Source organism: Piliocolobus tephrosceles, chromosome 1 (genome assembly GCF_002776525.5).
Source record: "Piliocolobus tephrosceles isolate RC106 chromosome 1, ASM277652v3, whole genome shotgun sequence".
Taxonomy (NCBI): domain Eukaryota; kingdom Metazoa; phylum Chordata; class Mammalia; order Primates; family Cercopithecidae; genus Piliocolobus; species Piliocolobus tephrosceles.
In genome coordinates, this window is record NC_045434.1 from 3,555,945 (window position 1) to 3,571,656 (window position 15,712).

The window sequence follows — 15,712 nt, forward strand, 5'->3', positions numbered from 1 at the left end:
GTTCCACATTAATAAATTTAGCCCTGTCACTATTATAGCAGCGTCATATTACAAACAACCTAAATTTCCAAAATTAGGAAATATGTTAAATTGTGGTATAGTTATACATTGGAACACCTCTTAGCTATGAGAAATGATTGTGTAAATTTACAAGATGTCATTCAAGTAACAAGTATTCAAGTACAAAAAAAACATTTTAAAGATAAAAGAGGCTGAGCACGGTGGCTGACGCCTCTAATCCCAACACTTTGCGGGGCTGAGCAGGCAGATCACTTGAGCCCAGAAGTTCAAGTCCAGCCTGGGTAACATAGGGAGACCCTGTCTCTACAAAAACTAAAATTTAGCTGGGTGTGGTGGTGCGTACCTGTGGTCCCAGCTAGTCAGGAGGCTGAGGCAGGAGGATCACATGAGCCCAGGAGGTCAAGGCTGCAGTTAGCCATGATGGCACCACTGCACTCCTGCCCGAGTGACAGACTGAGACCCAGTCTCAAAAACATCCATGAGCACTTCCTGAAAAAATTTTTAAAAACTGACAAGAGAATCTGCACAACAAAAATAAATCAAAGAATTCAAGGATGGAGAACAAAATGAGAAAATGTGGTTAGTGGCAACTTCATTCAAATATACAAAACTACTAAAAAATGTGTGAACAAAGTATGAACATTCTACCTTGTCAGTGTAAAAATAAAAATATACCTAAGATAAACTGGGGGTTGGGAGAGAAAATGTAGAGACAGAATTTTGGAAATGCTAATGTCCTTACCTTTCACAGCAAGGAATCAACTGACACTTTTTACATTTGAAATAGATAGTTTACAAAAACACACAAGGATTACAGTCTCTTAATGTTTTCCTCAAAATCTTTTCTGAACTTAAAATAAATAATGTCTCTTATGGCTAACAAACATTTGAGATTCCACAATTTCTTCAATTTAATTTTTTTTCCTTTGTCACATTCAAGTAAAATTAAAGTAAGTCCTTCCCACACGAAGATTATGTCCTAGATTTTTCCTTCCATACCTTTTTCCTTCCTTTCCTTTCCTCCTTCTTCCTTTCTTATTAATTCCCCACCTTTCTATCCATTTATTATATTACACATGGACAGAAAGAGCTCTAGAATAATACTAGCCTAACATTACCAATTATTATTTCAGGAAGTAGAATTTGGAATGACTTTAAAAAATTCTCTTTGACTCTTTAACCCCGGTTCATCAAAAGGACCATGATAAGATAAATTTTTAACAAAGCAACTACAAAGTGAGATGGTAAAGAGATAAGATATAAATCACTCTTTTAAAAATATTTATTTTTATGTGTAGTTATAAAGTATTTCAGAGAAAAGTACAGGAGAAAATATGACAGCCGATACTAAGATTTAACAGATGTTAACATCTTGCCACATTTTCTTCAGAATTTTTTTCCTAACAAGAAAACATTGCAGAAACAGCTAACATTCCACTCCTCCTCCCTTCTCCTTTCATCTTCAGATGCAACCACACCACTATTCTGAGGATAATGCTCATCATTTCCATGCATATCTTTGTATTCATAAACAATATTTACTATTATTTTGTCTATTTAAAATGTATATATATGGTACTATGTTTCTGTCCTTTTGTAACTTTTTAAACTCAACGTTGTTTTTTGAGATTTATCCAAGTTACACATGTAGTCTTAGGTTCATCATTCACTTCATGCATACAGGTGAATAATCACTGCATGAATAAACCTGTTTTTACAATTCATTTCTTATTGAGGGGTATGTGGACCCAACAATTCCCAATCCTCTTCCATGTTTTTCCATTGCACAAATGCAAACCCAGTATCAATACAGATTTTATAAAGCTCTCTGAGTAGCTTCCAGCCTTCTCAGATAGTAACTGTCTTGGGGACACCATCCATGCAATCTCTCCACACTGCTCACACTTTTTACTATCTGATAAACATGAATTGCAAAATGTTGTTTTAATATCTCTTCAAAAACAGCACTATATGTGAAGAAGTAAAAGTAGTATTTATGGTACCTTCAGTGCTCCTAGGAAAAGTTATTTCTAATCCATTACAAATAAGTTCTTGTTACTATTTCTTATTGAATTTTACACAGGACCTAGTACACTCAAGGTTCCCACCAATTGCTAATGAAGCTTAAGTCTCCCTATCAGTAAAAGAAATGAATATTGGATATCATGAGCCTCAGAGACTCATACTGAGTTGAAGATGGAAGCAATGAAAAAAGAGACTCACTATATTAGCAAGTAGATACTTGGTACTACTGGACTGCAAAATTTGTCTAAAGATTAAGAAAATATTAAGAAAAATCTCCTATAGATGGGGCAGGTATAAATTAAACACAGTGTACTAGTCCATTCTCATATGACTAATACTGCTACGAAGAAATACCCAAGACTCGATAATTTATAAAGAAAAAGAGGCTTAATGGATTCACAGTTCCACAGGGCTGGGGAGGCCTCACAATCACGGTGAAAGGTGAAGGAGGAGCAGAGGCACATTTTACATGGCAGCAGGCAAGAAAGTGTCTACAGGGGAGCTGTCCTTTATAAAATCATCTTATTCACTATCACGAGAACAGCATGGGAAAAACCTGCCTGTATAATTCAATTACCTCTTACTGGGTCCCTCCCACAACACGCAACAGGGGATAATGGCAGATACAATTCAAGATGAGGTCTGGGTGGGGACACAGAATAGTCTGGAATACTAAAAATAAGGTCACATTGTAAAGGCACTGAAGCATAGGAACAGGACAGATGGGTGTGGCTTGGGAAAGGGGAAAGATTGGTGCTTTTATTCCAGGATTGGGCCCTATCTCATCTTAGCTCACCAAATTCATGAGTATCAGCCTGTTCTGAAATTGATCAGAATGGATTGTTAAAAAAAAAATGCAAGTTGATATTTTTAATTTGATATTCTTATACTTTTGTGGTTTAAGTGGTGCAGGTATTTTTATTTCAATTTTATAGATAAGGAAAATGAAATAAAAAGAGGGTGGCACATAGAAAATCCACGATAGAGCCAGCAACTGACTACTGATTTCTAGTGTACTTTTATTCAGTTAGATTACAAAAAATTGGATTTATTTGTGAATAAGATTATAGTCACTTTTTTTTTTTTTTTTTTTTTTGAGACGGAGTCTCGCTCTGTCACCGGAGCTGGAGTGCAGTGGCCGGATCTCAGCTCACTGTAAGCTCCGCCTCCTGGGGTCACGCCATTCTCCTGCCTCAGCCTCCCGTGTAGCTGGGACTACAGGCGCCCGCCACCTCGCCCGGCTAGTTTTTTGTATTTTTTAGTAGAGACGGGGGTTTCACCATGTTAGCCAGGATAGTCTCGATCTCCTGACCTCGTGATCTGCCCGTCTCAGCCTCCCAAAGTGCTGGGATTACAGGCTTGAGCCACCGCGCCCGGCCTATAGTCACTTTTAAATTAAATGTATCAGCTACATGGAAAAGTTCGCTTATTTCTTAGAGGCACTCCTTGGGGGTGTATTTTTCCCCACCAAATTAGCTTTATTTAGGGGAACCTAAATTTATTCTACTAAAACTACTCTAAATGACATTTGTTTGTTTCCAAAAATTAAATCCATACTCCAAAGGTGTGTAATTCGACTAAATTTTAAAAAAATCTGCATGCTAGAAAGTAAAAGTAGAGGGAAAAGACACATGACATACATATCTTGACTAAGGCTGAGAGCTTTAATATATGAAAAGATAAGGAATTCAGTGGGAAAAAATGGGGAAAAATCATGAACCATCAGTTCAAACAAAATGAAATACAAATAGTTTTAAGAGATATGAAAGATGTTCATAATCTAGAAAATGAAAATTAGGCCAGGCACAGTAGCTCATGCCTGTAATCCCAGCACTTTGGGAGGCTAAAGTGGGTGGATCACCTGCGGTCAGGAGTTCGAGACCAGCCTGACCAATATGGTGAAACTCCATCTCTACTAAAAATACAAAAATTAGCCAGGCAGATGGAAGCCTATGATCCCAAGCTACTCAGGAGGCTGAGACAGGAGAACTGCTTGAACCCAGGAGGTGGAGGTTGCAGTGAGCTGAGATCACGCCACTGCACTCCAGCCTGGGTGATAGAGTAAGATTCTGTCTCAAAAAAAAAAAAGAAAGAAAGAAAAAACAAAAAAGAAAATTAACACTGAGTTTCCATCTTTCACATATCAGATTGGAAAAAAAATCCCAATGCTTGATAATTAAAGTTTGTTTCAGAAGGATTGAAGAAACTAGTACTCTCACATGAGTTGAGAGACTCTATCATCAAGATAGCAACATCTACCAAAAATTGTCAAGCCCTTTGACATATTTCCAATAATTTACCCAAGAAAAAGTTTTCACTTTTGCGAGAAGATATGCATGCTAAGATATTCTCTGCAACATGAACTATTATAGCAAAAGCCTGGAAACAACTTCAATGTCCATTAGTGGGGAGATTAATTCAATATATTATGATTCATCCATAAAATGAAATAAGGAATTTTTTTTTTTTTTTTTTTTTTTGAGACAGAGTCTTGCTCAGCCACCCAGGCTGGAGTGCAGTGGCGTGATCTCAGCTCACTGCAACGACTGTCTCCCAGGTTCAAACGATTCTCCTGTCTCGGCCTCCCAAGTAGCTGGGATTATAGGCACCCACCATCATGCCTGGCTAATTTTTGTATTTTTAGTAGAGATGGAGTTTCCCCATGTTGGCCAGAGTGGTCTTGATGGTCTTGAACTCCTGACCTCAGGTGATCTGCCCGCCTCGGCCTCCCAAAGTGCTGGGATTACAGGTGGGAGCCACTGCACCCAGCCAATTTTTATATACTAATAGTCAAGATATATTGATAAGTAAAAAAAGCAGAGTGCAGAACAGTTTATATAGTATCATACCATTCACGTTAAAAATAAACACATATCCTACAATTCAAAAACAAACAAAATAAAACAACCTGGTTTAAAAATGGGCAAAGACTAGAGACTTCTCCAAAGATGTACAAATGTCCAATAGGTACATGAAAGGATGTTCAACACGACTAATCAGGAAAATGCAAGTGAAAGCCCCAGTGAGATACCATTTCACACCCAGTAGGATGGTTACTATAGAAACAACAATAACAACAACACCCCCCTCCAAAAAACCAACAGCAATGACAAGTGCTGGCAAAGACGTGGAGAAACCGGAACCTCGGGGCATTGCCGGTGGGAACGCAGCATGGTGCAGCCGCTGTGGAAAACAGTACAGTGGTTCCTCAAATATCCAACACAGAACTACCACGTGCTCCAGCAATTCCACTCCTGGATATGCACCCAAAAGAATTAAAAGCAGAGACTCGAACAGATATCTATACACCAATATTCATAGCAGCGTTATTCACAACAGTCAGAAGATGAAAACAACCCAAATGTCCATCAATAGACAGATGGATGAACAAAATGTGGGATATAAATACAATGGAATATTATTCAAAAAAGGAATACAATTCTGACACATGCAACAAGGTGGATGAACCTTGAGAACATTACACTACGTGAAATAAACAAGACACAGGACAAATATTATTTGTTTGTATTTTAAAAATGGAATGCTTCACAGATTTGCATGTCATCCTCATGCGGGGGCCATGCTAATCTTCTCTGTAGCGTTCCAATTTTAGTATATGTGCTGCCGAAGCAAGCACAGGAAGGACAAATATCATACTTTTCCATTTATATATGAGGCACCTAGGATAATGAAACTCATAGACACAGAAAGCAGAACGGTGGTTGCCACGGGCTGCAAGAGGGAGGGGTGTGGAATTATTGTTAAATGGGTACAGAGTTTCAGTTTGGGAAGATGAAAAAGCCTAAAATGGATAGCAGTGATGGTTGTACAGTAATGTTAATGCCACTGAATTCTATACTTAAAATGATAAATTTTAGGTTATCTATATTTTACCACAGTAAAAAAATACACACATGCACGCACACACACACACACACACACACACACACGCACACATACTCATACATATTTGCATGGAGAATCTCTGGAAGAATTAGAGAAAACTGTTAACAAACCTTGCCTTTAAAAAGGGGAACTGGATAGGTAGAAAAGAGATTTATTTATCACTATATATTATTTCTACCTTTAGAATTTTTTCCCATGGCCGGGCGCGGTGGCTCAAGCCTGTAATCCCAGCACTTTGGGAGGCTGAAACGGGCGGATCACGAGGTCAGGAGATCGAGACCATCCTGGCTAACACGGTGAAACCCCGCCTCTACTAAAAATACAAAAAACTAGCCGGGCGATGTGGCGGGCGCCTGTGGTCCCAGCTACTAGGGAGGCTGAGGCAGGAGAATGGCGGGAACCCGGGAGGTGGAGTTTGCAGTGAGCTGAGATCGGGCCACTGCACTCCAGCCTGGGCAACAAGCGAGACTCTGTCTCAACAAAAAAAAAAAAAAAAAAAAAATTTATCCCATGTACATATATCATCTATTCAAAAATTTTTTCAATCGGTCTTCTTAACTTCTAAATACAGAACAGGAAAATACATATAAGTGAAAATGCGGCCGGGTGCAGTGGCTCATGCCTGTACTTCCAGCACTTTGGGAGGCTGAGGCGGGCGGGTCACTTGAGGCCAGGAGTTCGAGACCAGCCTAGCTATAATGGCAAAAACCCTGTCTCTACTAAAAGTACGAAAAAAAAAAAAAAAGAGATAATTAGTGGGGGATGGTGGCACACACCTGTAATCTCACTATTCCTGGTATTTCGAAGGCTGAGGCAGGAGAATCGCTTGAACCCAGGAGGTGGAGGTTGCAGTGAGCCGAGATCACTGCACTGCACTCCTGCCTGGGTGGCAGAGGGAGACGGTCTTAAAAAAAAAGAAAAAAAAAGTGTGGTCTGTTTTATATAAGGCAAAATCAGAGTATCCCTAATTAGTGATATTGAAAACCTGCCCAGCTGGGCGCGGTGGCTCAAGCCTGTAATCCCAGCACTTTGGGAGGCCGAGACGGGCGGATCACGAGGTCAGGAGATCGAGACCATCCTGGCTAACACGGTGAAACCCCGTCTCTACTAAAAATACAAAAAACTAGCCGGGCGAGGTGGCAGGCGCCTGTAGTCTCAGCTACTCGGGAGGCTGAGGCAGGAGAATGGCATGAACCCGGGAGGCGGAGCTTGCAATGAGCTGAGATCTGGCCACTGCACTCCAGCCTGGGTGACAGAGCGAGACTCCGTCTCAAAAAAAAAAAAAAAGAAAGAAAACCTGCCCAATGTTTTTCAAGGAGCTAGCTTTCAAAAACTATTTAAAAAGGAAATGAAAAAGGAAAATAAAATGCTTTAGATCTTAAGAGATCAATATGGAACATATGGGAATAAGTAAAACGTTCTAGCCAGGTGTGGTACGTGCTTATAGTCCCGGCTACTCGGGAGGCTGAGACAGGAGGACCGCTTGAGCTCAGGATTTCAAGGCCAGCCTGGGCAACATAAACAGAGCTTGTCTCTAAAATAAAATATGTATTTTAAAGTTCTTATGAGAGTTTTGTTACATATAACGTAACATTGCTCATCCAGATTAAACAGAGGCAAAACAAGTCTGAGTTATTTACTTTAAAAACATAAAATGGGGTTGGGCACCGTGGCTCACGTCTGTAATTCCAGCACTTTGGGAGGCTGAGGCAGGCAGATGACTTAAGGCCAGGCGTTCAAGACTAGCCTGGGCAACATAGCGAGACCCTGTCTCTACCGAAAACACAAAAATTAGATGGGCGCAGTTGCAGGCACCTGTAATCCCAGCTACTTGGGAGGCTGAGGCAGGAGAATCGCTTGAACCCAGGAGGCAGAGGTTACGATGAGCTGAGATCGGGCCACTACACTCCAGCTTAAGCCAGACAGTGAGACTCCATCTCAAAATAATAATAATACGAACTATATGTATATAAAGTAGAAAAATTATAATAGCTAATACTGTTCTTAGCTTTAAATCCCAAGCTAATATTGTTCTAAGAGCTTTAAAAATATCCACTCACAAGAGTGGTTCTCAAACTTTTTGGTCTGAGAACTCCTTTTACAAACTATCAAAAATTATCAAGGCGCTCAAAGCATTTATGTTTGTGTGAGTTATATGGATCTATATTTATTATCATTTTAGAAATTAAACCTTACATTTTAAAAATACATATTTATTTGGAAATCATAAATCAACTCTTGTGTTTACATAAATAATTTTTATTTTTTTTAAACTGTATTTTCCAAAACAAAAAGTATATTGAGAAGAAGGGAATGTTTTACATACGTTCACTGTAAATATGTAACGCCTGGCTTCACAGAGGACAGCTGCATTCTCATATCTAGTTCTGCGTTCAATCTGCTGCAAAACTGCATGTCATGTAGCCTTTGAAACACTCCAATACAAGGCCGGGCACAGTGGCTCACGCCTGTAATCCCAGCACTTTGGGAGGCCGAGGTGGGTGGATCACCTGAGGCCAGGAGTTTGTGACCAGCCTGGCCAACATGGTGAAACCCCATCTCTACTAAAAAACAAAACAAAACAAAACAAAAATTAGCCGGGCGTGGTGACAGGTGCCTGTAATTCCAGCTACTCGGGAGGCTGAGGCAGGAGAAGGGCGTGAACCCAGGAGGCGGAGGTTGCAGTGAACCGAGATCGCGCCACTGCACTCCAGCCTGCGTGACAAAGAGACTCTGTCTTTAAAAAAAAAAAAGAAAAGAAAAGAAACAGTGTATACTTGTGGAAAAAGTGAGAATGAAAAGAACAAATACTCTCTTAAATTTATGATGAAAATAGTTCTGACTTCACAGACCCCTGAAAGGGTCTTGGGAGCACTCTGAGAACTACTCACTTGTACTATGAAACCTCTGAGGCAAATGTACATGGAGGCACAAAGAGAATAACGAAATGACTCGCAGTCACGGAGCTGGGATGGGAAGCCAGGAAGTCTGATTCCAGACCTCAGGACTGGCCTCCAGAGGCGGAAGGGCAGTAGTAGGGGCCCGGCTCAGAAAGGTTTTGACAGTGGGCTGGTGGCTGCCCAGCATTTACAATACCAGACTTTCCCTTTATCTGATGCGATAAAACTTCAAATTAAATATTCCAATTTGTGCAAAGCAGAGATAAGGGAAAGGGAGAGTAGCCACCACAAAACTCTAAGACCTAGACCGCTCAAGGGGGCCTAGATCAGCCCTACACAGGAAGTAACACCAAAACCTCCACCTGAGGGATGAAGCAGCTAGGGGAGGAACAGCCAGTGCCTGGGGGGCTCTCCAGGAACGGCTCTCTCTGTCCTGCCCCCACTGAGCCATTATATATCTCTCCCTCCGTTCAAACACACTTCTTTCTTTCTTTCTTTCTTTCTTTTTTAGACGGAGTCTCACTCTGTCACCCAGGCTGGAATGCAATGGTGTGATCTTGGCTCACCGCAACCTCTGCCTTCTGGGTTCAAGTGATTCTTCTGCCTCAGCCTCCCTGGTAGCTGGAATTGCAGGCACATGCCACCATGCCTGGCTAATCTGTGTATTTTTAGTAGAGATGGGGTTTCACCATGTTGGCCAGGCTGGTCTCGAACTCCCGACCTCCGGTGATCTACCTGCTTCTGTAGTAGGATGGGCGGCAGACAAAACTCCTCAGACATCGAGTTAAAGACGGAAGGGGTTTATTTGGCCAGGGGCATCGGCAAGACTCCTGTCTCAAGAGCTGAGCTCTCCGAGTGGGCAATTCCTATCCCTTTTAAGAGCTCACAACTCTTAAAGGGGGTGCATGTGAGAGGGTCGTGATTGATTGAGCAAGCAGGGGGTACGTGACTGGGGGCTGCATGCACCGGTAATTAGATCTTAGATCAGAATAAAACAAGATAGGGATTTTCACAGTGCATTTCTATACAATGTCTGTAACCTATAGATGACATAACCGATTAGGTCAGGGGTCGATCTTTAACTACCAGGCCCAGGGTGCGGCGCTGGGCTGTCTGCCTATAGATTTCACTTCTGCCTTTTAGTTTTTACTTCTTCTTTCTTTGGAGGCAGAAACTGGGCATAAGACGATATGAGGGGTGGTCTCCTCCCTTTGGCCTCCCAAAGTGCTGGGATTATAGGCGTGAGGCAACGCACCTGGCCTGAAAAACACTTCTTTACACCACTCAATCCTTGTTTTTTCCCTTTTATTTTTAGTTGACAAATAATTGTACAGATTTCTGAGATATACAGAGTGATACGTCAATGCTTTATACAATGTGTAATGATCAAATCAGGGTAACTGGCATCTCCACCACCTAAAACATTGATCATTTCCTTGTGAACATTCAAAATCCTCTCTTCTATTTTTGGAAAATAAATGAGAGTTGACCAGATTCACCCTCTACAATAGAACTCCTTCCACCAATCCAGCTGTAATTCTGCATCCATTAACCAACCTCCCCCAGTCCCTCCTCCCCATCTTTCCTCTCCTCTGACACACAGCTCTACTTTCTACTTCCAGGAACTCAGTTTTTTTGTTTGTTTGTTTGTTTTTAGCTCCCGCATGGGAGTGAGATCATGCGGTGTTTCTCTTTCCGTGCCTGACTTATTTTGGTTAACATGATGTCTCCAGGCTCACTCAGGTTGCCACAAATGACAGGATTCATTCTTTTTTATGTACTTTCCTCAATTCTTACACAGAATACTGCCTTCGATCCTTAATTAAAATGTTTAAAAAGAAGGATATTAAACTGTCAGACATTAAATCATTTTATAAACTGACAACAGTTAATAGAGCATTGAAGGTAAAGTGGTACAGCACATAAGATACGTGCCAAATTAAGACCCCTTCTATAAAATGTTGCATATTATAAAGAAGGCCTAACAATTCCAGAAGTAAGTAGAATAAACTGGTGAGTAATTTGAGGAAAAAAAAAAAGTCTATTTAGACCTTCACTTTAATCAGCCAAAATACATTCTCGATAGATCAACCGCTTTTACAAACTGAGAAAACGCGCTGGGAAAGACAGGGTCAGACCTTACTCATCCTGCATTCTCAGAGCCGCCCCTGGGGGGTGCACAAACTGGAAAGCGCTGCCCCCAAAGAAGAAACGAACTTGAGTTCCAACTTTGTTGCTAACCTATTGTGTGATCTTGGGCAAGTCTTTTGGCTTCTCCATCCTTACATTTTCTTTTTTGTTTGTTTGCTTTGTTGAGATGGAGTCTCACTCTGTTGCCCAGACTGGAGTGCAGTGACGCAATCTCAGCTCACTGCAATCTCCACCCCCCAGGTTCAAGAGATTCTAAAGCCTCAGCCTCCCAAGCAGCTGGGCCTACAGGCGCCCGCCACCACACCCAGCTAATTTTTTTTTTTTTTTTTTTACTTTTTTTATTTTTAGGAGAGACGAGGTTTCACCATGTTGGGCAGGCTGGTCTCGATTCCTGACCTCAGGTGATCCACCTGCCTCAGCCTCCCAAAGCTTAGTTTCCAATTTATAGAGTGGCCGAGTGCAGTGGCTCACACCTGTAATACTAACACTTTGGGAGGCTGAGGAGGGTCTATCACTTGAGGCCAGGAGTTCAAGACCAGCCTGGGCAACGTAGCAACACCCCTGTCACTACAAGAAATAATAATTAGCTGGGCGTGGTAGCGAGTGCCTATAGTCCTAGCTGCTTGGGAGGCTGAGGCAGGAGGATCACTTCAGGAGTTCAAGGTCACACACGCTGAATTATGATCAAGCCACTGTAATCCAGCCTGGAAGACAGAGTAAGACCCTATCTTTAAATGAATTTGTAAAAAAGAGTGGATGGTAATGATACCAGCAGCATGAGAACATTCATTATAAACTTTAAAGTGCTATACAAATTAACACAGGAATCATGATTAGGAAGCTACATTCATCCATGTTGTCCCTCCTCAAATACACTCAGCATCAATATTTTAATGCTAAAAACAATAACAATGTTCGTAGTAACCATCTTTAACCATAAAGCAGACCCTTTAAGTTGTAAGAACATTCACTTTCCCTCAGGGCCTCGGTAAAGCTATTTTAACTTTCAGTGGAAAAAAGATTCAGCCCATAAACATGTTTACTTTTACTGAATTGGCCCTTTTACCATAAAAGGCCTGGCCTCATTGCTCTCAGGGATCCAGAGGTTTTCTTTTCACTGCTACTGTCAGGAAGCCTGAATGCAGAAGAGGAGCCCTGATGTCTCTAAAGGGCAGGGGTGGGAGTGTGGGTCATGTAGCATAGCAAGAGACTCGGAGTTAGAAAAACCCTGGTGTGACACGGAGCAAACTGTTTACCTTCTCCTTGTCCCGAAACCGGAGATGCCAACCTTAACCCACAGATAAAAAGATTAATAGGAGGTAGTCCACATGAAGCCTCTAGCACCCAGCTGCAGGTAGTGTGTTAGATGGCAAGCCTTAAGCAAATGCTGGTTTCTTTTCCCTCTTTCCCCTCTCTCATAAAGCCATACTTTCCCCGACTTCTCTAACAAGACCTCTGTCCCCTGTCCCCAGGAGAACCCTTCAAGGAGAGGTCTGAGGTCAAGGCACTTGTCATTCATGTGCTTAGTTATTCAAATTGCAGGCCAGGGCTGCCTGCTGCACCCCCTCCCCAACCCTACCACCACCACTAGCACCCCGCCCACTCATTTCCTACTGGGGTACCCACAGGAAGGCCTGGTGTTCCAGTGTCATTCCCACAGAATGCAATGTGACCAGAGCCACCAGAGCTGTGTGGTGCTGCACCTCTGATGGCACTGGTTTATAAGCCTCAAACAGGTCCTTTCCAGAACCATTTTCAAACCACTTCCCACTGCTGTGCTGGCCTCTTTACTAGGTTCTGGTCTTGAGACTGCAATCTCATCAAATAACCCTCATTTAGCCTGGCCTCCTGAAAGAATGGTTTCATTGCCTTTCTTTTTTTTTGTTTTTTTTTTTTTGGAGACAGTCTTGCTCTATCGCCCAGGCTGGAGTGCAGTGGCGTGATCTTGGCTCACTGCAACCTCTGCCTCCCGGGTACAAGTGATTCTTCTGCCTCGGCCTCCAAAGTAGCTGGGATTACAGGCGCCCGCCACCACGCCTGGCTAATTTTTGTATTTTTAGTAGAGATGGAGTTTCACCATGTTGTTCAGGCTGGTCTTGAACTCCTGACCTCAGGCGATCTGCCCACCTTGACCTCCCAAAGTACTGGGATTACAGGTGTGAGCCACCACACCCAGCTTCATTGCCTTTCTTTGATGTGTGTGGCACAAACCCTACAATTCTTTTTTTTTTTTTTTTTTTTTGAGACGGAGTCTCGCTCTGTGGCCCAGGCTGGAGTGCAGTGGCCGGATCTCGGCTCACTGCAAGCTCCGCCTCCCGGGTTCCTGCCATTCTCCTGCCTCAGCCTCCCGAGTAGCTTAGACTACAGGCGCCCGCCACCTTGCCCGGCTAGTTTTTTGTATTTTTTAGTAGAGATGGGGTTTCACCATGTTAGCCAGGATGGTCTCGATTTCCTGATCTCGTGATCCGCCCGTCTCGGCCTCCCAAAGTGCTGGGATTACAAGCTTGAGCCACCGCGCCCGGCCAAACCCTACAATTCTTATTAGCGTCTAATCTCTTCTGTCTTTTAAGGGGTTTTTTGTTTGTTTTGTTTCAGACTCCAGCTGTGTCCTCCATTTCAGACCCACCAGTATTCATGTCTTCTCCTGTGGTTTTGTGTTCTTCTGTTTGGGTTCTTTTCGCTATTTTACAGGGGGAGTGTGCCATCGCATAGGCATTATTAACGTTTCCTTGCAATATCCTATTCGTGGCCTTATAATACATCTTTACGTGTTTTACAAAGCAAATGCCGTTCCTTCACGCGACTACGTCCTGAGTGCCAACTATGCGCCAAGCACTAAAACTGAAATACAGTTCGTCTCACTCACAGAGTTTACAATGTATAGGTTGGAACAGGCAATGAGAATACAGTGTATTCTTTCTACCAGAGTATGAAGAATAAGAAACAGTACTTATCAAAGCAATAGCTAGCAAAGACCTTTTACAGAGCATGGAAAATAAATACTTAAAACAGCATAATAAATCCAAGGTACAGTGTAAAAAGAAGAGAAAATAGTTCTCTTGTATCTTATGACTTGTATCAATAATTTAGAAGTGTAACAAAAAAAAATATTTCCAAACCTCACATCCACTGTATTATTCGACTCATGGTCAAACACTTCAAATGCTTCCTTGATTTTTTTGTGAAATTCTGCTACTATTATCTCTGCAAAAGACAAAGTAAATAAAAATTATCTTGCTTTAGCTTTGAATTGAAAACAAAAACTCTAATAACCAGACTAGCAATCTTAATAAGCAAGCATATGAAGAACTCTTTCCTTATCTTTATGTATCATTTAGCATGTTTAACTTCCTCTGGAGATGTCAAAGGATATATTTTGTTTGTAAACATTTTTTCTGAGGCATAATACACATATGGGAAAGGTGCACTGATCTGAAGTACACAGCTTAATTAAGTGTTTGCATACACACATACCCATGGAACCACTCCAATCACGGTGATAGAATATTTCCAGCAGCGGCCTCTCTCTCAAGTCCTCTGGGTAGGTAGAGTCCTCGCCTGAGAGGCACAGTGAATCCAACACAACAGATACTGTTTGCTTATCCGTAGTGTTCCCTGCCTACCTTGCCTTATTCTATGCTTGCGGAGCTGCAGGAAGAAAGGCATAAAAACCAACATGACATTTTCTCAAAGAGCTTTCAAACTAGTTTTGGACTATGACTTACATATATGAAACACTCATATATATATTCAATAAATAGTTACCTAGTACTTACTATGTGGTAAGGTTATGGCAAGGAACAAAATAGAAAAAAAATCCCTGCCTCTATAGAGCTGCTTTTATTGGGAAAGATATATAAGCTCGTAATATTTGATAAAATACATAGTAAGGCAAATGGTGTGAAAAATGGAGGAAGGAATAAACAGGGTAGGGACATGAGGGATGCTGGGTGGGGCGTGGGTGGGGGAGAATGGGTTGATACGGTGGTCTGAGAGAGGCCTGTCTCTGCGGTAAGGTGACACTTGGGCAGATACCTGAAGGAGGGAAGGAGCCAGCCTTATGAACAACTGCAGAGTTTTCAGGCAGAGAGAACAGTAAGTGCAGAAGAGTAAGAAATAAGATCAGAAAGGTATGAGTCTGAAGGTGAGGAATAGATTGTCAAGAGGCCTTGGCCAGGCGCTGTGGCTCACACCTGTATTCCCAGCACTTTGGGAGGCCAAGGCGGGTGGATCACCTGAGGTCAGGGGTGCGAGACCAGCTTGGCCAACAGGGTGAAACCCCGTCTCTACTAAAAATACAAAAGTAGCTGGGAGTGGTGGCGCATAACTGTTATCCCAGCTACTCCGGAGGCTGAGGCAGGAGAATTGCTTGGATCTGGGAGGCGGAGGTTGCGGTGAGCCGAGATTGCATTGCTCTCCAGCCTGGGCAACAAGAGCAAAACTCCATCTCAAAATAAAAAAAAAGCCCTGTAGGCTACTTTAAGGATTTTGGCTTTTACTCTGAATGAGAAGCGAAGCCGCTGAAGGGTTTTTCCAGGCAGCAAAGCGATGTGGTCTGCTGACCATCACTCTGGCTATTACGACAAGGGTGGAAGCAGAGAGAGCAGGCAGGAGGCCGCCGCAGTACTCCAGGCGGGAGACGTGGGCCAGAATGGTAGCAGTGAAGGTGGTGAGACATGGCAGGATTCTGGATATATCCTTTTTTTTTT

At 42.3% G+C, this 15,712-nt stretch overlaps 1 protein-coding gene and 1 non-coding gene across 2 annotated transcripts in view; both read right to left on the minus strand.

The window, feature by feature from the left end:
* EFCAB2 (EF-hand calcium binding domain 2) overlaps nt 1–15,712 on the minus strand; it is a 134,621-nt gene that overhangs the window by 61,204 nt on the left and 57,705 nt on the right. The window contains exon 3 of the mRNA XM_026455123.2: nt 14,123–14,207. Within this exon, the coding sequence (XP_026310908.1) occupies nt 14,123–14,207 (85 nt within the window). The remainder of the gene's footprint in view (nt 1–14,122; nt 14,208–15,712) is intronic.
* LOC111545334 lies at nt 5,577–5,683 on the minus strand. The gene has a single exon (XR_002732404.1). It is a non-coding gene; the product is annotated as a U6 spliceosomal RNA (small nuclear RNA).